General features: G+C 42.2%; 1 protein-coding gene across 1 annotated transcript in view; it reads right to left on the reverse strand.

Annotated features, from left to right (window-relative positions):
* FREM1 (FRAS1 related extracellular matrix 1) overlaps positions 1-25,091 on the reverse strand; it is a 137,104-nt gene that overhangs the window by 89,150 nt on the left and 22,863 nt on the right. Inside the window, exons 8-14 of the mRNA XM_049635133.1 lie at positions 23,832-24,176; positions 23,071-23,213; positions 15,305-15,498; positions 14,518-14,608; positions 11,232-11,399; positions 5,904-6,112; positions 2,907-3,000 (exon numbers count right to left, since the gene is read on the reverse strand). Coding sequence (XP_049491090.1) covers positions 2,907-3,000; positions 5,904-6,112; positions 11,232-11,399; positions 14,518-14,608; positions 15,305-15,498; positions 23,071-23,213; positions 23,832-24,176 — 1,244 coding nt within the window. The remainder of the gene's footprint in view (positions 1-2,906; positions 3,001-5,903; positions 6,113-11,231; positions 11,400-14,517; positions 14,609-15,304; positions 15,499-23,070; positions 23,214-23,831; positions 24,177-25,091) is intronic.

A 25,091-nucleotide genomic window follows, 5' to 3' on the forward strand; every position in this document is an offset into this window, starting at 1 on the left:
GTTATGGTTTGGGACTCAAAGCTCTCATTTGTCTCCAGACAGACAAAATATAAATGTAATACACAGCAGTCTTCACTAAAGTCCCTATCCTCTTTTGTTAAATTCACACATATTCTAGAGGAAATTTGGTCCTCGTGGTCTGATGCATTTACACTTACCACATCAAAGTTATTTATATTTCAAATTATGTGGCGATTACAAAGCTTTCCTCCACCAACAACTCCCTGCCACCCAGGAAGTTTCCCTAAACTTACAATAAGCAGCAGCTGCATTTCGAACATTTTGAGTTAACTCTGAAACTCCATAACCATTAAATCAATCCCAGGATTCAACTAGACAAAACGTTTTTCTCTCGTCATCGTGAACAACAACCTCCAAGTCGAAAGGAAAGAAGAACAATGTGGGATCGCTCTGGCTTTCTGAATCTAACAGGATGATGCAGACACTCGAAAAGGCAAGCCTTTTAAATCAGAACGAAGGACACCCTGCCTCAAAGTTCACAGTCACAACTTGGTGTGTGCAGTGCACATTTAGTTATCAAGTCCAGCCTGTCGATACTTGTCAAAGCCACATTTCCTCCTCCCCTTCTTTCCACCAGGGTGATCTTTTTTAAACGTGGCTTTCATCACTCTGGTTTCTCTTCGGATTGTAAATCTCTCTCCTTTTAAAATGTGGCTTTCAGGGCTCCCGGGTGGCCCAGTCCGTTAAGCGTCCAGCTCTTGGTTTTGGCTCAGATCATGATCTCGTGGTTTGTGGGTTCGAGCCCCGCGTCGGGCTCTGCGCTGACAGTGCAGAGCCTGCCTCGGATTCTCTCTCTCTCCCTCTCTCTTCTCTCCTGCTCGTGCTCTCTCTTTCTCTCAAAATAAATAAACAATAAATAAATTAATTAAAATGTGGTTTTCATCAGGTCCCCTTATAGGGACCTTCAATGGCTTCCTAGCACTGCTCCTAGGATGCCTTAGGCCTCGTTTCATGCACGAGGGTGCCTTTGCTCCCATAGCTGGTCTTTGCATCATCTCTGCATGCTCTCTCTGCCCCATGACTTGGTAGGCTCTGCCCCAGTGCTTTGCTTGGCTACCCTGTCCTTCAGGATGCATGTGGATTCGTCAGGGAAAACTTCTTGAACAACTCAGATTCACTGAAAGACTTCCACCATTTACTCTCTTTCAGCATCCCATTTATTTGTAGAATACATCCAGTTTTTAACTAATTAATTATTTCTGTGATAATCGTTAATGTCTGCCTTCATCTCCTGCCTATAAACTCTAACAGTCCAGAGACATTCTTTGCCATGTTCATCATCATACCCCAAGCATCTAGCATAGGAACTGGCATGTAGAAGGTACTTGGGTTTTTTTTAATGTTTATTTATTTTTGAGAGAGAGACAGACAGAGCGTGAGTGGGAGAGGGGCAGAGAGAGAGGGAGACACAGAATCCAAAGCAGGCTCCAGGCTCCGAGCTGTCAGCCCAGAGCCGGATGCGGGGCTCAAACTCATGAGCCGTGAGATCATGACCTGAGCCGAAGCTTATCAGGAAACAACATTTTGTTCAAGTTCTCTGAGTGGATTCATTAAAGACCTTTTTTATTATTGTTCTTGACTCGATCTGATGAATGTCACCAATATATCCATGATGACCACCTGACAAAATACAAAATAGCCCCGGCTTTCAAATGGATAATAAAGCCCAAAGGCAACAGAATTTAAAACATTCTTCCTGGACAGAAAATAATCACCCATAATTGTCCAAAAATGACCTGTACTTCTGATTGGCTTCCACAAGCCATGGGCTTTTGTCCAAAACGTAGCAATAAAACAGACTATTTACACAGTCACATGAATGATTTGGGGCAAGTCATGGAAACTTCTTGAACCTAAGTTTCCTTGCCTATAAAATGGAGATAATTCCCTCTCTGTCTACTTCTTTAAAATACTGGAGGGGCACCTGGGTGGCTCAGTCGGTTAAGCATCCGACTTCAGCTCAGGTCACGATCTCGCGGTCTGTGAGTTCGAGCCCCGCGTCGGGCTCTGGGCTGATGGCTCAGAGCCTGGAGCCTGCTTCCGATTCTGTGACTCCCTCTCTCTCTGCCCCTCCCCCGTTCATGCTCTGTCTCTCTCTGTCTCAAAAATAAATAAAACCTTAAAAAAAATTAAAATACTGGATGGATGTAATCATTCTTAATTACTAACTGTAAAAATAGCTGACAAACACATTGTTACCACTAATAATAATTTCATATCACAAAGATCTGACAAAATTCAAACAGAAATAGAATTTGGTAGATAAAAGTAATGAAGAACGTAATTCTTTCTCTAGACCTTCCTTTGTCGCTAACTATAAATTCCTATAAATCGTATGGGTTTTGCTGTGGACTTAAGTGGTCCATCAACAGAGAAATTCAGGGGTTCCCATTAACCTTTATGCGCAGATTTTTCATAATTTGTCAAAAGGGGAAAAATAATTATTTCAAACAGATCTGAGAAAGGAGTATATAGTACAGGAATTCACAAAGAGGCACCACACACATGAAGACATGATTTCTTCCATTCGAGAAGGAAAAGGCCAGTGACACTAGCCTAACCTGGATAGGTGCTATACAAATATTTCTGAGTGTTAAAGCTCAAAAATGTTAGAATCAATTTATACACAGAATGAATTGGTTTTTAAATTAAGTATCTGGATTTGAGGTCAGAACGGTTCAATCTTTAAATGGATTGGAAAGAGAAAGCAGTATGCCCATCTCACCAATATAACTTTGCTGTCTCTTGCCTATTACCTTCAGACATTAGCTGGTACCCCCTTGCTCTGGAGTCCACATGTTTCAAGTTCTACCAGGAACTCTTCAGAGGCTTCCAAACTGGATGTTTTATTCCCATATGAACCAGGGAGGAAACTTTCTACCCACCTCAACACGTAGAACAAAGTCTGCTGAATTCGTGCCATCTGTGACCTCCAAGAATATATCATCCTGAAGCATCTCAGATCCATCATGTCGATACCTGTGGGGATGATATTTGCCACTAGCCCCTCAAGGCCACCGTGACAGTAGGAGACGCCTGACACAAGAGCTCGTCCATGGCTTTTGCCACACAGTCAATAAATAACAAAAAACAAAGCATAATCATGAAGTCACATACTCAACTACTCAAGGGTCCCTGAATGCAAAAGTTGCATATATGTGGTATATGCATTCATCATTTGCCCCCAAATCAAAACGCAGCCCTCCAAGTTGCCACCATGGCAATGGGAAACATCTGGTGTAGTTCTGCTTACTTACCTGAAACAAGGATGGAGCCATGGGCATTACTGAGACAGCAGTAGACAGGTAAAAGCAGGACACTGTGTGGATTTTGATGATCCCTTTCCTCCCCTATTCTTTCTGCCTGTGCTTTTGATCTGTTCAGCTCTTCTCTAAAACTCTGATCTATGAATTGCTTATTGCCTCTCTCCTGCCATTTACCCTTTTCTACTTAATAGCTCTCTTCCATTTAACCCATAAAGATTTTTGAATCTCTCTAGACTTAAAAATATTTTTAGGGGTCTAGGCGTGGCCCTACTTTTCTTTAATTCTCAGTCAAGTTTTGTAACAGAATCGTCTAATTCAAGACTTTCCATTTACTCTGCAGCCATTGTAGTGACACCACAAGTATCTATTACTTACTTATTACCACAAGTTCTAAACAGCTATCGAATTGAGCCACATTTTTAGCTTTCCAATGATTTGTTCAAAATAGGAAACAAGTCTTAGGAAATGAAATTAAAAGTTGCATAAAAATAGTAAATCGAACATATATAACATTTACATATGAAAAAAAATCCCAGGACTAAAAGATATTTAACTCGGGACTAGTCTCACCCATACACTGGCTAGGGGCTCAGATTGGGGATTCTATTCTAATGGTAAAGAAGGTCCACCTCCCGCCCTCGGTATCCCTTCCACACCCTGTCTCCTATGCTCCCTGATAATTTCAACAAAAATAGATATGTGAAAACGTACTAATCTTATCTTATCATGCTGAAACCCAGGGCCAGGTAGATCTAGGAGCACACATCCAAAGGCATGGCGGTGGAGTCAAACAAAACTTCTTTCAAAATCAGACTCCTCCATATACTAGCTGAGTGACCTCAACCTCTTTCTGCCTTAGTTTCTTCAACTATAATATGAGAATACAGCCATCTACCTTATCAGGCTTTATTGCTGTGAAGATTAAATAGGAAAAAAACATAATTGCCAAGTCTATAGAAGAGCCCTTGAATTACATGTGCTGCAAATATTAGTACTTTTTTTCCTATCCATCACGCATTCCCTAGTAAGAATTACCTAAACAGAGGTCTTGTTCTAACATTTAGCTAAGAACTGAGATGTCTAAAAAAGGGAAATTTCAATGAGGATAAGAGTGAGTAGTGGAAAGAGGTCGGGATATTGGAGGCTGTGAATACACAATTTAACTAAACTAAACTTCAGATAAAAGTTGATCTTCCTTTGCACAAATCCTAGCTCCTAGCAACTTCCAAGTGTGAAATTATGCATTTGATGCCTAATACCCTCTAAAAGGTCAAAATTCCCATTTACAACTTGAACTTATAAGTGATAAGTCAACTCGTATGTCAGTCTACCTGACCCTTGCTTTTCAGTGTCTTGCATTATTTTACAAGGCAGGCATTTTTACCAAACTTTGTAGGAAAGTTTCTTACAAAACTACATTAGGTAGAAAAAATGAAAGACCTCAAGGGGCAAGGAACTGCTGTAGGACCGTAAGGAATGAACCACTCTAATTTATCCAAAGGACACAAAAATGCTGGTTCAAAGGGGCACATGCACCCCAATGTTTACAGCAGCGCTATTGACAATAGCCAAAGTATGGAAAGAGCCCAAATATCCACTGACTGATGAATGGATAAAGACGTGTACAATGGAATATTACTTGGCAACCAAAAAGAATGAAATCTTGCCAATTGCAACTACGTGGATGGAACTAGAGTGTATCATGCTAAGTGAAATAAGTCAGTCAGAGAAAGACAAATATCACATGACTTCACTAACATGTGGAATTTAAGCAACAAAACAGACAAACATAGGGGAAGGGAAGCAAAAATCAGATAAGAACAGAGAGAGAGACAAACCGTAAGAGACTCTTAAATACAGAGAACAAACTGAGGGTTGTTGGCAGGGTGTTGGGTGGGGGGACGGGCTACATGGGTGATGAACATTAAGGAGGGCACCTGTTGGGATGAACACTGGGTGTTATATGTAAGTGATGAATCACTAAATTCTACTCCTGAAACCATTATTACATTGTATGTTAACTAACTTGGATTTAAACAAAAAATGAATAAATTCAAAACAAGAAAGAAAGAAAGACACGAGCTGCTCTATCCCTAACTGTCAGAGACCCAAGGACCACTCCATGCCCTGCCTCCCTGGTGTATCCCACATATTTGACTGCAATGAAATAAAAATTTACACTAAAGATACTGATCAACAGAATTCTATCCCAGAGTTTCCAGTCTTATGAAACTGACACTCCTTAAAGCCAAGTTCAACTATGTAGTTTGGCCATATAGATTATTTCAGCCTATACTCATCCAGTTTGGCTATCACCTCTTGTGATATGTACAGTTTCAGCAAATTTAATATTCATGGTAACTAATTTCTGTGTCTCAAATATCCATAAAGTCATTCCCACCGGTACAGCAAGCCAGATGGAAAGAAAATGTCTGGAGGGAAATTAAAATTTGTCATTTCTCGTTTTCAACTGACCCTTGAAAGTATTCACTGGCATGCTGGTACCCCACCCCCCACAAAAAAATTAGAAAACTTCTTCCTCTTACTCTGCCTCACAACGGATCCAGATGAAGGCCAAAGCATGTAAAGAAAAAAAAATCCAGGAAATGTTCTAACCTAACTTTTAAGGCATGGAGTTCTCCCCAAGAAAATGTGCCTCCTGGGTTTAGAGGAAATCCATCCAACTCCACCCTTCCATGCTGAGGCAGTCTCTGTAGGGAGAGGTAGATATTGTCCAGTTGGGTATCCACATCAGAAACCAGAATGTTCTCTGTGCTGATGACGCAGTGACCTCCCTCCGCCACTCTCAGGGGGTTGGTAAATACCTAAAACGAAGGAAGAAAACATTCGAAGCCTTGTTCCATGAGATAGCCCTGAAGACAGAGCTCATTAAATAAATAGAAAACTTCCAGTACCACCTTCACAGGTCGATTAATTTTTTCAAGAATGTGGTAGGGCCGGGGGCAGGGGCAGGGGTGCCTGGGTGGCTCAGTCCATTGAGAATCCGACTTCAGCTCAGGTCTTGATCTCGCGATCTCTGGGTTCCAGCTCCTGTCAGGCTCTGTGCTGACAGCTGGAGCTTGCTTAGGATTCTGTGTCCCCCCACCCCCGCCCCTCCCCAACTAACGCTCTGTCTCTGTCTTTCAAAAAATGAATAAACATTAAAAAAATTTAAAAAAAAGAATGTGGTAAAGGGGACAAGGTCATAGCTAAACATACTGGATGAAAACTATTTTTTACCAATTTTTTCCAATTCTAAGCACTGATATAGACAAAGAAGCAAGGCAGATTCATAAACCTGAAACTGTCTACATTTCATTTACCTCGGTCCCTAAAGAGTGGAAGCAGCAATCAAATTGGTTACTGTTGGTGGTACTAAATGGAGAAAATAATAATATACATCACCAAATCCACACCCACCATTGCTGGATCTATCTATCTATCGATATCTATATATATGTATCTATATCTATATCTATATCTATATCTATATCTATATCTATCTATATCCATATCTATCTATATCCATATCTATCTATATATATCTATATCGATATATATATCTATATATCCCATGCTTCTTTTTTTTTTTTAACTAAAACGATGGTTTTAATGGGAACCAGAGGTATGGTTACAATTACATAGTCCGACACAAAAAACCCATGAGTGATCAGGAGTTGGAAGGTTACAAAATAATGAGGGTAACACTGGGTACAAGAAGAAAAGCTGTTGCAGAACCTCAGGAGCCACGCTAATACGGCCTCTCCCTGTGATCCTGTCTGTGCTCACCCCTGGAGTCCATCTTGCCAGGGCCAAAGCCACCTCTGTCCCCACCACCCCGGCCCCCTCGGAAGCCCCCATGGTCCCCACCTGGGCCTCGGTAGCTGCCCCGATCATAGCCTCCTCTGCCACCATGACGATCGTCTCCATAGTTATCCCCCATATGAGCGGTATATATATATATACATATATACATACATATATATATACATACACACACACACACACACATATATATACACATACACATATATATACCTTTATCTAGAAAATGAACAACAATTCTATCAAATTCCCCTAGAGAAAAGAATTCGTCTCCTTTTCACCCTAAAAACTCTTAAAGACTTCGGAAATTGGTTAGAGTTTTTAAGTGTCAGTGGTAACGAGTATTTTAGAGACAGAAGTAGAGCAGGAAATTGAAGATTAGAAATTAAAGATTCCACAAGAAATATATTTGTACTAACATTAGACAAATAATTAAGCCAGAAAGAGAACTTTTGATGATAGAAAAAGCTACTGTTCAATTCACAACTCACTCAAAAGCAAAAAGCAAGTTAGGGGCACCTGGGTGGCTCAGTCAGTTAAGTGTCTGACTTTGGCTCAGGTCATGATCTCACAGTTTGTGAGTTCAAGCCCCATGTCAGACTCTGTGCTGTCAGCTCAGAGCCTGGAGCCTGTTTCGGGTTCTGCGTCTTCCTCTCTCTCTGCCACTCCCATGCTTGTTCTCTGTTTCTCTCTCAAGAATAAATACACATTAAATTTTTTTTTTAAGTAAAAAGCAAGTTAGAAAGGCTTGGGATGTTTTATTACCTCATTGGTACTTGGCAAGAAGTGTTCTATGGTCAAATAAGTCTCAAAAACAGTCAAGGTCAATCTTCACCTTGGAGATTTATAAGGCACATAAGCATATTCAATGTTCTGAGATCCCGCAGTAGGAAAATAGGTGAACCTTGTTTAACCATCATTCTCCCAAATTTACATTATTCATGGAGGTAAAAGCAAGCAGATAGAGTTGGGGCACCAAGTCAAGGGCTCTGACGGTCCCCTGCAGAAGGTCTGAGCTGAGTGCCCCACCCATGTGAGGATACAGTGTTCTCCAAGGAAACAGCCACTCTCTTCAGAGCAGCTGCTGCTCTCTGAAAGGAGAATGTTGCTGAAGAAAAAGTTGGTAATGGGAGCAGTGGGGGCTGGGGGGATGGGCAGAGGAAACGGAAGTGAGCAAGAAGTCACGGCCTCCACTCGGCCTCCACTCGGAGCCCTGCTCTATCCCTATGCCCAGCAGGCACAGCTGTCCCAAGGCAGCCCCCTGGATCCTGGAAGTTAGAGACCAACCATCCTGAGATAGCTGCCTCCTATTCTTCAATACACTACCGCCGCCAGGAAAGGAAAACGTCCAACAAGAGACTTTTCTCCCTACAACCACTCACCCCCATCCTTCCCACATGCCATACTTCCATGTGGTCGAAACTACGTTTTTACTGTTTGTAGGAGAAAGAAATAAAGGGAGTTCTTATTAAAAGAGGAATATTGGGGCACCTGAGTGGCTCAGTCAGTTAAGTGTCTGACTCTTGATCTCAGCTCAGGTCTTGATGGTGGGTTCAAGCCCCGCACTGGGCTCCACACTGAGTGTGGAGCCTACTTAAAGATAGATAGATAGATAGATAGATAGATAGATAGATAGATAGATAGATAGAAGAAAGGAAGGAAGGAAGGAAGGAAGGAAGGAAGGAAGGAAGGAAGAAAGAGAGGAGGAAAGAGGAATATTATTTTTGAAACAAGGTCCATGCCTGCCAGCCTCAATGATTCCTGAGTTGTATCAGTTAATTCCCCAAGATGCTAATGTTTCCAGGGATATACTTCGCTACACTATATGGTTTTAAAATATATATGTATTTTAGGGCAACTTTCAAAAAAGTAAAAGCATAAGGCTAATTTGCCCAAACTCATTCATCACTAATGTTTCAGTCTCTGCCGAAACCCAGTGCTGAGGTTTTGGGGTCTTCTCATCAGCATCATATTAAGATCCCCTCGTGGTTATCATTCAACCCAGCTCTCTGTGGTATTTTCACCACTCGTGTGACTGGTTTCACTGGAGCTATTCATTTAATTTTATTTCTGATAGTCTCAGTTCTCTAAGGGACTATTTCACTTGCCCCATACACTATAGAAAAAAGACAGAAGCCACTAGGCCACGTTAGTTATGAGGATAACTATTCCATCTACCTTCAAATGAGGGAAGTAACTGTTCACTTCACTGTTTTCGGTTTTCTCCACAGATCATTCTTCTCTAGCAAGAGGTTTGGATTGCTTTGCATAAAACACCATTTCCCTCCCCGATTGTTTTAAAAAAAAGCTTTGGCTTCTTAAATGCTGGGCTATTTCAGGCATGTATCTCATACACAGGAAAGAAAGGTGTGAATAAAATCTAATCAGATTACCAGACATTCAAAACTATTTTCTTCACGGGGAATGTGATGCGGTCCCTGACAGGGAAGGGATCAAAGAATATAGTTCAGATTCTTTTGCCTTTTGTGTGAGCTCTGTGGTACATCTTCTACCAAAAACTGCAAGTTCAGAGGCCTGAGGGGTCAGGCCAGCGATGTAAATGAGTGTACTGAGCTGGGTGGGGCCTCTGGAGACTGGAGACCAGGCCCGGTCCAACTGCTGACTGGGGATAAGTGAATTCACTATTCCTCGAATTTCCAAATTTTCAAGAGAAGCCAGAAATCTAGAGTCAGTATGAAACTTCCTGATGTTTAAATTTGGTCAACTCATTAATTAAAAGTATGGTTTGGATCTATCAGAACAGTTCTGGGGGTTGGGTAAGCCCCTTGGTCCCTCACCGTGAGACCTCTGCCCCCCAACTTGGGGCAGATGTAGAGATGGTGAGGGGGCTCATGGGTACCTAGAAGGTGACGTTTTTCCTTAGGCATGAAACATGTACAGGTTCTCGTCCATTTTGGTTCCTAATGATTCGGTAATCCTACTTTGTCTTTCACTTTGGAGGGGAAAATGAGCCCAAGAAGAGCCACACTAATTAAGTCTAGCCCTCCAATGGGGTTTGGAACAAACGTTCAGCATTTTTTTTTTTTAATTTTTTTTAACGTTTACTTATTTTTGAGACAGAGAGAGACAGAGCATGAACGGGGGAGGGTCAGAGAGAGGGAGACACAGAATCTGAAACAGGCTCCAGGCTCTGAGCTGTAAGCACAGAGCCCGACGCGGGGCTCGAACTCACGGACCGCGAGATCATGACCTGGGCTGAAGTCGGCCGCTTAACCGACTGAGCCACCCAGGCGCCCCACAAACGTTCAGTATTAAGTCCAGCCTCACAGATAAGATGCACAAGGTGGCATCACCTTTGTAGTTCAGTTTCAACGAGAGACACAAGTGCTTGCACGGTTACGTCAACACTGGGGTGGGGGCAGGAGAGAATGGAAGAACCCATCTTAATTCATTTGCAAAATTAAAAGGCTTATTTAGATTAGCACGCATATAGTTGGCCCACAGTGAGAGCAAATAAGCCCTTCTGGCTGCTGAGAGACCCACAACTTAATCCCCTTCCCTGATCAACATGTGAAACTCCGCGGAAAGGAAAGGAAATGAAAAGGGTTTTGATAAAGCTTTAAAAATAATGCCAAATTCAGCAACTGGAAAAATCTCACCTTTTAGAAAGTCTCGTGGGAGGTGAAAGACTCCCTTCCCCATGCTTTTTTTTTTTTTTTCCTACACTGTAGCTGAAAAATTTTAAGTTCTATAAAATAGGGGCGCCTGGGTGGCTCAGCGGGTGAAGCGTCCGATGCTTTGGCTCAGGTCATGATCTCACAGTTCGTGAGTTCAGGCCCCATGTCGGGCTCTGTGCTGACAGCTCGGAGCCTGGAGGCTGCTTGGGATTCTATGTCTCTCTCTCTCTCTCTCTCTCTCTCTCTCTCTCTGCTTGGGATTCTATGTCTCTCTCTCTCTCTCTCTCTCTCTGCCTCTTCCCCACTCGTGCTCTCTCTCTCCCCCTCTCTCTCTCAAAAAATAAATATTTTAAAAAATTGTTTTAAAGTTCTATAAAATAACCCAAAGAAAAGTTATCATTTCCAGTAAGTCTTCAAGGCTTTCCTCTCTTTCATTAGGTCTTTCTTCCTTTTCACCTTTCATATCAAATATCGTACCTACCTCAGGGACTTGGTTATCCACTGGAAGAACCGTGATGTTAAAGCAGATCCCATGCAAAGTGCCCCCGTGCTGGTTACTGACAGAAAATGCAAACTGGACGTGTCCCGGATGGAGGCCTATATCTTGCATGGGTGGCATGTAGGCCACTTTCATGTAGTTCACAGCATGCTACAAGGCAAATTGAGATGGACATGTGGGTACCCAGCGGTAAGAATCAGAGACTTTCAGAGAGCTAGGTCTTCAAAAACCATCGTGTGGACGTCAACAATTGCAAATGCCAACATCATCAATTTGAAGATTCCAAAAAGCTCTATTTTATAGATCACATTTTCTAAAACCAGGAGGGAAAGGAACAAAGAAATTAAGGAAATATATCAAGTGCTTGAAGCCATCCAACTCTATAAAAGAAAGAGAGCTCTGGGGCGCCTGGGTGGCTCAGTCGGTTGAGCGTCCGACTTCGGCTCAGGTCATGATCTCGCGGTCCGTGCGTTCGAGCCCCGCGTCGGGCTCTGTGCTGACAGCTCGGAGCCTGGAGCCTGCTTCGGATTCTGTGTCTCCCTCCCTCTCTGTCCCTGCCCCGCTCATGCTCTGTCTCTCTCAGAAATAAATAAACATTAAAAATTTTAAAAAAGAAAGGAAGAAAGCAAGCTCTAATTTCAAGGCAGCTCCACCATCAATTAGCTGTGTGATATTGGTCCAGTTACTTAAACTTGCAAGGCCTCTGTTTCCTTATCACCAAAATCAAATAATGAAATAACAGTACCTAGCACATGGGGTTTACATACTCATCTGCAACATCCAACTGCAGTGAGATAAGGCAGAATTAGCTCTAAGGACGGGGGTAGCTGCTGCCTGTCGGAAGCCAAGCTCTCCAACCAGCCTGATGGCAGGGCCCCGGGAGGTGGACGGATCGGCACTGCATGGCGGCCCACCGAAAGTGAAGCTTCTCATACTCCTGCTTTTATGTGATTTGGCCTTAGCGTTGGTCAGGGCAGCCCCCCTCCCAGCGAAAGCACCTGGGGATTTGTCGGTTGGGGAATTGCCCACGACAGGCCCCCCGGGAAAAGAACCACTGGGGAAAGAAAGAAGATTCCGCAAGGAAATCATGCAGCCCTACATCCAGCCCTTGCCACCCCCTATAAAGACTCCTCTCCCTAAAGGAAGGACGGCCCCATATAGTTTCCAGCCAAGGAGGGGGACAAACGGGTTCGAAATCCCCACTCTGGCAACAAAGGAATGTATCTACGGATACAGGTTACTCCAACCCCTAGGCCCATTTGGCCCCCAGGAGGCATTCCAGATGATAACTGGACCTGGTGGGTTAAGGTACAGAACGGTTCATTAGTTCCTAGGTATACATTGTCTCTCTGGGAGCGCATAAGGCGTGGGTTCCCAGGGCCCTCTTGGCTCCCTCCGGGCACCCCAGACCAAAGCGAATACTTTTGTCCCTTGTACCGCAAATGGTTCAAAGGAACAATTAAGAAGTCACGTCCCTGTAAACGTTCCCCTTGAGGTGTTGAGAGCTAGATGACCTTGAAAGGGCAGGAGGGAACGTTACAAGAAAATAACTATGTTGTTCCTTAATGGGTGATTACACAAAGGAACATCTTTAGAATCAGGTAATGCCAGAAAACATAGATGACACACGTTATAAGGAAATTGCTACAGATACCATATGGTTTCACTCTTATGTGGATCCTGAGAAACTTAACAGAAACCCATGGGGGAGGGGAAGGAAAAAAAAAAAAAAGAGGTTAGAGTGGGAGACAGCCAAAGCATAAGAGACTGTTAAAAACTGAGAACAAACTGAGGGTTGATGGGGGGTGGGAGTGAGGGGAGGGTGGGTGATGGGCATTGAGGAGGGCACCTTTTGGGATGAGCACTGGGTGTTGTATGGAAACCAATTTGACAGTAAATTTCATATATTAAAAAAAAATAATAATAAATAAATAAATAAATAAATAAACATTAATAAATAAATAAATAAGGAAATTGCTAACAAATATAATGCCACGCTTGCCACAATAAAGTGGCCAGTCTGACACACTGCTGTGGTCTGGGTCCATTTGTTATTTTCGCGACGCCGTTCATCCTTCGGGAACCCCTGGACCTGCCGGAGCTGGAGTCCGGCAGCTGCCTAAGTATTCATCACCATTAGTGTGATTTTCAGAGGTAGAGTCCAGAGGAAGAGGGAGAAGGTTGGTGAAAGATTTTGGAAGGTAGCAGATATTATGAATCGCATGTGTTCCCCTCCCCACCACCAAAAAAAAAAAAAAAAAAAAAAAAAAAGATATGTTGAAGTCCTAACCTCTAGGATCTCAGAATATGAAGTTATTTGGGAATGGGGTTGTTGTAACTGTATTAAACTAAGATGAAGTGTGGTCATATGGAAGGGCGGGCCCTTAATCGAATAGAACTTCTGTCCTCATAAGAAGAGAGAGACACACAGGGAGAAGACGACCATCAGATGATAGACACAGAGACTGTAGTGATGATCTACAAGCTAAGGAATGCAAAAGAGTGCCAGAAAACCCCTAGAAGCGAGGAGGAGGCAAGGAAGGCTTCCCTACAGGTTCTCGAAGAAGCATGACCCTGCAGACAGCTTGATTTCAGACTTCCAGCTCCAGAACTTTGGGACAGGAAATCTCTGTTGTTTGAAGCCACCCAGTTTGTGGTACCCATGGCAGCCCTAGGAAACTAATACAGTAGGGTATTGAGTGACCTGAATTTATTGGAATAGAACCATAGGCACCCAGGTCTGTAAATCAGAGCCCGGTGCAAAAGGCTGTGTTGAATAACAACAAGATTTTGAAATCATATCCAGCTCAAGGAAGCATTTTCTTTTTTTTTTTTAATTTTTTTTAATGTTTATTCTGGAGAGAGAGAGACAGAGCATGAGCAGAGGAGGGGCAGAGAGAGAGAGAGGGAGATGCAGAATCCGAAGCAGGTTCCAGGCTCTGAGCTGTCAGCATAGAGCCCAACGAGGGGCTTGAACTCATGAACCGCAAGATCACGACCTGAGACAAAGTCGGCGCTTAACCGACTGAGCCACCCAGGCGCCGCAAGGAAACATTTTCAAATAGATGTCCCGTGCTTAATAAAAGCGTGGAAGCAGGAAGAACATAAACATCAAACATTTGATGCTTTTGACAGAAGTCAAAGGCCAACATTGTCAAGTGCAAGACTAGGAGTGCCATTCCTTTTCAGAAGATACTTACAGAGGGAGGGGGAAGGGGAAAAAAGACACTTACATCACATTTATCAACGTTTTAGCATACCATCATACCTGAGTGAATGATCTCAGCCCCAGGGCTGCAGGGTTTTTGGTTAGCTTTGGAATACTATCCACCATAAATAATTTCCCAGCATCCAGATGCCTAACGAGAGACACAGGAGAACACGTCAGCTAATTTCCCAGGCAAGAAACATTAAATCAGATAGCCCACAACCAAATTTTCTAAAGCTAAAAAAGCTCATGGTAAGAAGAAATCAAATGTTCCATCTTTATGTTTTGTCTTTCTGTCAGGGGGTTCTAGTCTTCAGTCCAGAATCATCAGTGCCATTCTCATGACTACAGAAAGCCCGTACAGAATTTTCTACATTGACCTCATGGAAGGGAATCGTTCTTCTCATCCTAAAAAAAACATTTCCTTGCTATCGTGTATATGACACAAGCCTCAGGTATGTTCATGTCACTTTTCTGATTGGGATCATAGAATAATGACTATTTTGTGGCCTGCAACATCTAAAACTAATGTGAAGACTCAATAAATTTTATTGAAAAGACAAAAATAACATTCCCTTTAGAAAAAAGAAATGTTGTATGAAAAGAAGGTTGAAGACCATTTTAAGCTTACCTACGCTGAAGACACTACAAATGGCAGGTCACTGACCAATTAATACAGCTTTTGAAGGGATAAGTTTGACATTAAAGTAAATGTGGAATTGAATACAAGTTCAGGTCCGACCAATAAAGCAGCTGAATTGCAGTATATGTATACGGACACTTGCAACTCAATCCTTGAACACAACCCTCTACAAATAGCCCAGGTGATGACTTCTCATAGAGATACCTGTGGCTGAAAGAGAAAGATGGGGGTGTTGTTACTGTGTAGACGAGATCCCTGTCATATTCTGTATCTATAAAACATAGATGCTTCTTAGTTATGTAGGCCACCTCGGTTTCCTTGACAACCAAATGCCGAGAAACTCCAGGAGCCTCCTTTGGAAGCTGGTCGTCCACTGGAGTAATGTGGATGGTCACCATCTGGAAAGAAATTACCTGTGCCATTAATTTGAAATACCAGGAGATACCAAAGAAAACACCCCACCATCACCTAGTCACGATTAAGCTGCTTTTCAAAAACTGCCGTTTGCAATATACTTCCATCGAAATGATTCAGGAGCTATCAAGAACGTGAGCCCAAAATGGAACATTCTTACCCATGTTATGCTGTATTTTAAGAATATAATTATCACAATTCTAGTTAATGCAGTCATGAATGCTGTAGAGCAGGCACATAATACACAAAATATGTTCCTGATTTTATTCCCGCTTCTCCCTTCCACCAACAACCTGTGCTTTTCTTCACCACCTCTTTCCGCTCAGTCATCACTCCTAGAACCCTTGTCATGACTTTGGTTCCTCCTTCTCCACCGACACATAACATGTCTCCAAGTCCCAGAGTCTCCATTTACAAAATTCCCTGCGCTGTGACCGCTCCCCACCCCCGCCCCACTCTTACTGGTCTAGCGCCAGCTCTTTCAACTTCTTCCCTACATTGTTGCAACTGCTTCCTGTTAGCCCCAACTCCAATAGCCAATCTAGACGTTACATACCTCTGGTGTTCTCTTTAAAAAAATGCAAGTCAAATCAGTCATGCATTGTCTCAAAAATCTAAACAACCACTCGGGAGGGATTAAATTATTCCAGCTCCTCACCACGGCACCCAAGACCTCCATGGTTTAGACACACCTGATTTTTCAACTCTGTCTTTTACCACCTTTCAAAGTGAACCCAGGACTCCAGGTACACACGGTACCGGGCTGTAGTTCTCAAGCTGGTGTCTGCGGTCTGGATCACGTTGTTCCTTCAATCTGCAGTGCTTTTCTCCTGTTCTCTCCAGCAACCTGAGGCTTTCTCACCCTTGAGGGCTCCTCTGAAAACTTCGCCCGATGTCTCAGTTGGAATGAACTGTTTCTGAACTGTGCTTAGCCCTCAACAAACAATATTATCTCATCGCCTTGTGTTATTAGCTAGTAGTTTACATGTCAGTCTCTCCTAGGCCGAAAGGTCCACAAGGGGAGAATCGTAGTATCACACAAACCACGTGGAATTTGTCAGTGGACAGACGGTTGAAGTGCAAAGTATACCACTTAGTGGCTATTATTAATCTCGAACATCTCACTCAACTTTCTTGAGCGTCAAATTTACTGATCGGTTAAGGGCAGCACCAACAACCTCACAGAGTTGTTATGAGGATCAAATATCACTATGTAGATAAAATGTCTGGCACGTAGTAGGTGCTCAGTAAATACTATGTTCGCTTCTGTAGCTCGACGACGTCTGGCATGGTATTTGTAGGTAGGAGGCACTTCTTCAGCATTTGCTAACTCAGTCAACATGCCCTATTTGTGATTTAAAAAACGCTTCTTTAACAATTTTTTTTAACACATTCATTTTTGAGAGACAGAGACAGAGAGACAGAGCGCGAGTGAGGTAAGGGCAGAGAGAGAAAGGGAGACAGAATCGGAAGCAGGCTCCAGGCTCTGAGATGTCAGCACAGACCCGACGCGGGGCTCAAACCCACAAACTGGGAGATCATGACCTGAGCTGAAGTCAGACGCTTAACTGACTGAGCCACGCAGGCGCCCCTGTGACTTAAAAAATTCTTCAAGTCATACTCACTGGTTTGGAACCATGCAAGAGGGCAGGGAGGCTTTGCCAAACAGCTTTTATCACGACATCTATTATTATGTTTTACAATAATCCATGATTGGTTGCGAGAAAGCAACTACTAACTCTCTCTTGAAATGGAGTATTTGTCATCATGGTCTTTACACAGCTTGATGCAGGAGAGTGAGTATTCTTACCCCGGTTTTATTCATTTTAATATTGTTCCTGAAGCACAGATCAGCAGTGCTAGTTTTGCCTACAATAATGGTGTCCATAATACTTAGTTTGAAAATGAAAAAAAGTCCTTTTTAAATTGGCATACAGGGGCACCTGAGTGGCTCAGTGGGTTAAGCGTCCGACTTCAGGTCAGGTCATGATCTCTTGGTTCGCAAGTTCAAGCCCCGCATCGGGCTCTGTGCTGACAGCTCAGAGCCTGGAGCCTGCCTTGGAGTCTGTGTCTCCCTCTCTTTCTGTCCCTCCCCAACTCGCACTCTGTCTCTCTCTGTCTCTCTCTCTGTCTCTCTTTCTCTCTCTCAAAAATAAACATTAAATTGGCATACAAAGCAAAAACTAAAACATGGGTAAGCTTTACTATGACCAAGACTGGGAATGTCAGCTCAGCCACCTACAAGCTATGCTCCCTGGGCAAATAATCTAACCCCTTTGGGGCTCAGTTTTTCTGTCTAGTAGCACAGGGAGTACCTGGTAGTAGATGCTCAATTAATTAATTCCCTGCCTCCATCCTTCATTACGGTTACAAAAGCACCCAACATAGGTACTACTCCATTATGAAGCATTTCAATAATTAAAAACTAAAGCCAGTTATCAAAATAAAAGAACACAATAAAAGCCATTTCTCCAGTCTCCTGGAGTCTGTGTCACAATTTTTTTCCCAATTACAGTTTTTCGCTAATCTACAAAGTTCAGAAATTCTCTACGGGACCTCCCAGCCATAGTGTGGATCAGTGAGGCTCCACTTAATTGAAAAACTGGATTTAATATGGAAACAATAGTTATTGTGCCTTCAAAGAGACCACTTTCCATGCTAATTTATTCTCCAATGTGTTCTTTGTGTAAAAAGAATGTACAAGTATGCTTTTTTATATGCCTGTAGTAATTCTTGGTGGGCACATTTTTCAACATGCTTTATGATCATTTAAGTTGGTGCATCTTTACATATTTATGCATGTTTAAACCATTATTGTGTGTGTGTCTGTGGGTAAGAAAAATCCTTATTTTAACAAGCTCCATAGAGAAATAAAGAATTTTCATTGTACTGAAATTTGGTTGTAAAAATGACATTATTGAATACCCATTCCCAGACAGTGAAAAGCTAGTGCCCAATCATTAAGCTGTCGTGGCTGAATTCCCCTACATCCCTCCAGTCTACTTATGGCCACAAGCACCTGCAAACAGACTTGGAGAAAATCTGAACATAAAGTGATATATCAGTACACAAAATGGCGAAGGGCAAAGCCTGACCTTGACCCTCAGACTCGGGTTCGCTATTTGATACTCTGATGGCTAGTATTTGACTTTCTTTCAAGCCTGGCTTCTTGATCCTTTCTCTGCCTAAGCTTGGGCTCTGCCTGATTCTTTATCTTGCATCTTCTTTTGAGATTAGCCAGCGCGACTTCTCAGATCCAGGAACCTCTACGAGAAGTCCCTTCCACTTGACCCACCGGCCTTTGTGGTACCTGCTTCCTTTCTTCTTCCTTTTCTTAGTCCTCTTTCTATTTTTCTCATCTAGCCTTATTTTTCATTCTCTGTTTTCTTTCTTTCTTTTTTTTTTTTTAGTTTTTATTTTAATCACCCCGTACTCACCACAACAAGTGCATTCCTTAATCGCCATCACCCATTTCACCAAAAGCACATTGAGTGGGTGAGGTTTTATTTGATAACAATAATGACAACCAAGAAAGAAAGAGGGAGGGTGTTTCTTGCTGCTGTGCAGATGTGCAGACACGCTGTTGGTGTGTCGGCTGACCTCTCAGAGGAGCGTTCAGTGGAGAAGGGGGAGAGGAGGAAAGGGGCATCCCTGCTACGTAACTTCTTTCCTGATTTAAGCACATTGTGTCTCATCTGAGGAGGTCCTTGCTTTCCGTCTCTATGAAAGGAAGTTTTCCAATAATGTGGCCTAAGCAATCTTGTGCCTGAGTTAATTTTTAGTCACTGTGGAAACTTCTGATCACAAAAGCTCCGGTCAAGCAACCTTCTTATCTAGACTTTCTTTTTTCTTTATTTTCAAATGTTTTTATTATTTATTTTTGAGAGAGAGAGAGGGAATGAGTGGGGAGGGGCAGAGATTGAGGAAGACATAGAATCCGAAGCAGGCTCCAGGCTCCGAGCTGACAGCACAGAGCCCGACGTGGGGCTCGAACTCGCAAACCACAAGATCATGACCTCAGTCAAAGTCGGACACTTAACTGACTGAGCCACCCAGGTGCCCCTAGACTCTCAGTTAACAGTGGAAGGCTGCAGATTTTGTTGACTATTTTACAAATTTTGTTGAATTTTCATCTGAAAGACATGACTAGATACTTGCCCAAATTGAAGGTGCAATCATCAAGTAGACTAAATGATCGTGCAAGTTCCTTAAAAATTCAAGTTTCAATGATGCTATTGGGGGCTCACAACACAAAAACCCTTACCAGCACACACACACAAAATACTTGTTTTGCTGTTATGCGCACACCAATTCCTAGAAACTCTGAAGAATAAAGCTTTACATTCATTCCTCCCCCATGTCACTCCTTCCCCAGTTCCTACCAAATGTCTCAGTCTTGTTTCCTCTTACTTCCAATAAAGGTTGAAAAATCAGAGTTCATTTTGGGACCAGAAAACAAAACAAAGACAAGAACAAAAACAAAAACAAAACAAAACAAACAAAAAAAAACCAGTTCTTGAGGTTCTACTTTGAGTCTGGTACCAATATCTGAAGACACAGAGATAAATAATTTGGGATTCCTCCCATCAGTGAGCTTATAGTTGATCCCATAAAACAAATAACGGCCTCACGTGATAGTTATTTGATATCAGATAACATAAAAGGACAAGTTGACTCAGCCTGGAGGAGGTGTGGAATGAGGGCATCAGAGAAGGACTGCTGGAGCAGGTGATGTTAGAGCTGAGAGTAGGTCCATCTAGAAATGGATGAAGCTAAAGCTGCCACTACTCAGAAGTGGGGGAAAACTGGGGCTAGATGAATGCTACCACACACCCTGACACTGTATTAATGGATTTTAATTGTCCTCAATTACAGGGATGTGGCTGATGTCCTCTATTCTTTTGTTTTAATCTTTATTTTCCATAGGCTCCATGCCCAATGTGAGTCCCAAACTCACAACTCTGAGGTCAGGAGTCACATGCTTTACCAACTGAGGTGGCCAGGTGACCCGATCTCTTCTATTCTTAAAGGACCATGTGAGGGATTCTGATAATAACCCCTTCCCCAAAAGATGAAAATTGGAACTAACACACTGGCAGTGGGTGGAGAGGTAGAGATGGATGAGAGAAATCTATCAAGTAGATTCAGTAAGACCTGCTGACTGATGGGTTTTGCAGACATAGACGGAAAAAAAAGGGCTGGGGATGACTTCAGAGATTCTAATTAAAGTGGTTTTGTGAAAGTCTGGGAGGAAATATTCCAAATGTCTTATGGATTGTGGACATGGGGACTTGAAAATGCTGATGGGGGCGCCTGGGTGGCTCACTGGGTTGAGCATCTGACTCTTGATTTTGCCTCAGGTCATGATCCCAGGGTCATGGGATCAAGCCCCGTGTCAGGCTCTGCATGGAGTATGGAGTGGGCTTGTGATTCTCTCTCTTTGCCCCTCCCCTACTCATGAGTACATGCTCTCTCACTCTCTCCAATTATAAATTAATTAATTAATTAATTAATTAATAAAATGCTGAGACACACATATGTAGTGATGTCAGGTACAGAGGTGGGCACTTAAGGTTGAGCTGGAGAATATTTAGGAGCCAAAGCATAAGTCGTACGTGAAAACACAGCAAATTTACAGAGTTAGTCTCTCTCTCTCTCTTTCTCAACATAGATTAGGAAGATGAAAGCAAAGAAAAACATAATTATGGCCTCTTCTTTAGAAATCTAACCATCCTAGGGAATAAACTTATAACTGGATCTACAGAGTTTAGTCTGAGTTATTTGCCAAGATTCACAAATAATTCTGTTTCAATACAGTTTTCATTTCCTTATTATAGAGCGATCTCACATCTCCATTTGATCTCTAAATATCAATTGATATGAATATCAATAAATCTGTATCTATGATGTATAAAATACGTAATAGCAGAAGTTCTGAGCTTTTGATTTCAAAAACAAACACATAATCTGCTAAAAGTGATATGGTGTTCTACTCAGAAACAGGTCAGTTTGAATAGATACAACAGAAGATTTAAAACAAACCCTATTAGTAATTACTGTTTCAGATTATCAAGTCAGCCAAGGTCTCAAGCAAAAATGTAAACTAGAAATGGCATATAATACATTGATGAAAAGAGGGTGTTGTTATGTTTAAGGGAATTGATTTCTTATTCAATAAGCAGATGAATTAGGAAATTTCTAAAAAAAAAAAAAAAAAGGGAAGAAAGAAAGAAAGAAAGAAAGAAAGAAAATTTCTCATTCATTTTCCATTCCCTCTTAACAGGGGTCACCTACTTCCTTCAGTTTCTGGGCTCTCTGACATCCTTCTTCTTGATTATCCATTTTTGTTACAAACAGAAGAATAGCTCAATCACCTATGCAGTGGCTAGTGTAAGTGACTGTGGCATTACAAGAACACATTATATAACGAATAGGGACACATGCTTTAAGAAATCATTCTAAAAATTAAGTTTATTTATTTTTGACAGAGTGCAAGCATGAACTGGGGAGGTACAGAGAGAGAGAGAGGGAGACACAGAATCCGAAGCAGGCTCCAGGCTCCAGGCTCCAGGCTCCAAGCTGTCAGCAAATAGCCTGATGCGGGGCTCAAACTCACGAACCGTGAGATCATGAACTGGGCAGAAGTCGGATGCCTAACCGACTGAGCCACCCAGGCGTCCCTTTAAGAAATCATTCTAGAGCTGGTTCCAGATTTGCTAGGTCTCTACACATGCTACCTTCCAAGATAATAAGGAGAAAATACTCATCAAAAAGAACCATGTATAAAAAGTGATCTCTTATTTTCAGCTGTCTTTTTCTACCCCTACCATCAACCATCCTCTCCTTGCATGGCGTCTACCCTATAAACTATACTTTATAGTCGTTCAGATCCTACACTAACTCCATTTTCTGTCATTTCTTTATGAGAATGCCTCCTTAAACCTATTTCTTCATCCTATATCCTTAAATGATACACTCGAGTGGTAGTAAAACACTTAGTTCTTCAAAACCAATAATAAATAATAGCTAATTTATCTACTGAGTACTTACCATGTGCCAGAAAGTTCTCAGTAGTTTGTTTATGTAGTTATGTAATTATCTCACTTACCCTCACAATTTCTCTATTAGGAAGTTGTATTATTATCTATTTTACAGATAAGGAAACTGAGGCACAGGTCAATCAGTTAGTTAGGGTCAAGGACAGGAGAGAAACATAAAGCAATGTAGCTTCAGAGACCACACCTCAACTGCCATACATAAAAGTCAGTGTTCTCTTGAGTGTTATGAAGTCAGCAGATTTGGGGAGGCGTTTTATATAAAAGGACCCATGGTTAAATGACCTTGGAAATGCTACATACACAGAAATTTATAAAACTTACCAGCAAAGTAAATGGCAGAGAAGGCATGTTGCAAACAAGTTGACTTAATTTTGCTAAATCCTTTGCTTCTCAAACTTTCGATCTTAAAACCTGTTTTCATGTATTTTCTTACAACACCACCCAGAACCGATATCTGTGGACAAGACTTGGCGAAAGTATTCAGAGATGGTCTCTTACCTGTGGCACTGAGAGATTTGGAGGTTCATGGCTATCCCACAGGACAAATTCAAAAGAGTCTTCAAAGATCTCTCCACCAAAGTGACGATAGTGAATGATGCCATTAAATAGATCCCTCTGAAGGAAGCCAGGGACAGGATAGCCTGTTGGGTCCACAAAATACCACATACTTTTGTAACAATCTTCCAAGTGTTGGGGTATAAAGATATTGGACTTATCTCCAAAGTATTCTCTGCCTAGTATATTGTATGCAGCCAAGGAGTCTTCATTAGATACTTTCATCAAAGCTTATAAATAATAAGCAGAAAATTTTAAGTTGCTACACCTGTCTTACCATATGTAGAAAAACGAGCATTACAAAAATATCTTTAAGACGCGTAGTCTTAACTAAACTACTCGTTCCCTCTTTTGTTACTCCTACTTTAAGAAATAGTTATGAAATTATTTTCATAAAGCATAAACAAACGCCATTCATGAAATTACTTTATAAACAATTTAGCATTAGGCCAAATAGTCCTCTTCAAACTTACTTGTTCTTTCATCCTGCTTGACCGACATAATTTTTCATAATGTAATGGTTACCTTGACACAGAGCTCTGGAATTTTTTACTTGCACGATCTTAGATAGACTAGTTTAAATTTTCTAAGTGTCAGGCTTCCCATCCACAAAATGGGAATGATAACAGTATCTCACCTCACAAACTTGATGTCCACCCTTGCACAAATTCTGACATCAGCGATCATCACTATTCAGAACTTACCTATCAGCCCTGGCCCTGACTTCTTCATGATCTCTCCGGCCTGAGGGGGTTTTGTGATATTAAAGAAGATGTAGTCATCACTGGAGTCCATATCTGATGCTCTCAGCATGGAACCCTGGATCAGTATGGTCTGTCCCTCCTCCAGTTCAATTACTACATTGTTTACGAGGAACGGGGGACTGTCATCTTTGGGCAAAATGTTGATGGGAAACTTATGGCGGATGCTGTGATGGCCATCGAATATCCTGAAGACCACAAAGTCTTTGGTGGAGTCACTGTCGTCATGATGATAGCGAACAACTCCAGCCTGAAGGTCAGCCACAGTGAAGAGAAATCCTTTCCCCCCTGATGGAGAGAACAGAGATGGGGCTGACTGAACGAGGGGTGCCGAGGGAGCAGCTGCAGCAAAAGCAGCCGTAGAAGAAAGGGCATGAAGGAAATGGGCCAGCTGATACCTGCCTCACCTAGACAGACAATCTTGTTTAGTGGGCTCTGGGCCACCACAGAACTGGTTTTGAATAGGGGCTGTAACACTTACTGGCTGTGTGGACTTGGGCAAGGCACTTAATTCATTTGAGACTCATCTATAAAACAGGGATAATAAGACCCACCTCATATTCCCTAGGAAGGATGAGAGAACGTAAAGAACAGTAAGCTGACAAAAAGTGTTAATTACCATTCAACATGGCAGCACTTCCCTGAGGAGCAGGCTTGAGCCAGGAGCATCAGCACCACTTGTGAAGTCGTTGGAAATGTAAGTTCTCTGGCCCTCCCCCCCAGACCCACTGAGTAGAAGTCCTGGAGGTGAGACCCAGCAATCTGTGTTTTATCAAACCTCCAGGAGAGTCTAACACACGCTAAAGTTCGAGAATCACTGGCTTATTGCCCAAGAGCTACAGCTCTGCTACCAAATGGCCTAGGTATTTGGGTTCAAATCCCAGTTCGGCCGCTTTCTAGGTACATACACAAGTCAACTTCTCTAAATCCCAGGATCCCAATTTGTAAAGTGGGAATAATAATAGTACTATATTTCATAAAGCTGATATAATGTAGAAAGCTTTGTACAGTATAATGTAGAAAGCTTTGTACAGTATGATTTGCACAAATCATAAATGCTACGATTTTCTACCTCCTCCGCACTAGAACGTCATTATGGGCTACCACTCTTCTCTTGATTTCCACATTGCTTCACTCTGTATAAGCGATTACAATTCTTGATGGCCGATTTCCCTGTACTCTCCCCACACTATGGTTCTATCA

This window comes from Panthera uncia, chromosome D4, assembly GCF_023721935.1.
Source record: "Panthera uncia isolate 11264 chromosome D4, Puncia_PCG_1.0, whole genome shotgun sequence".
NCBI classification, from domain to species: domain Eukaryota; kingdom Metazoa; phylum Chordata; class Mammalia; order Carnivora; family Felidae; genus Panthera; species Panthera uncia.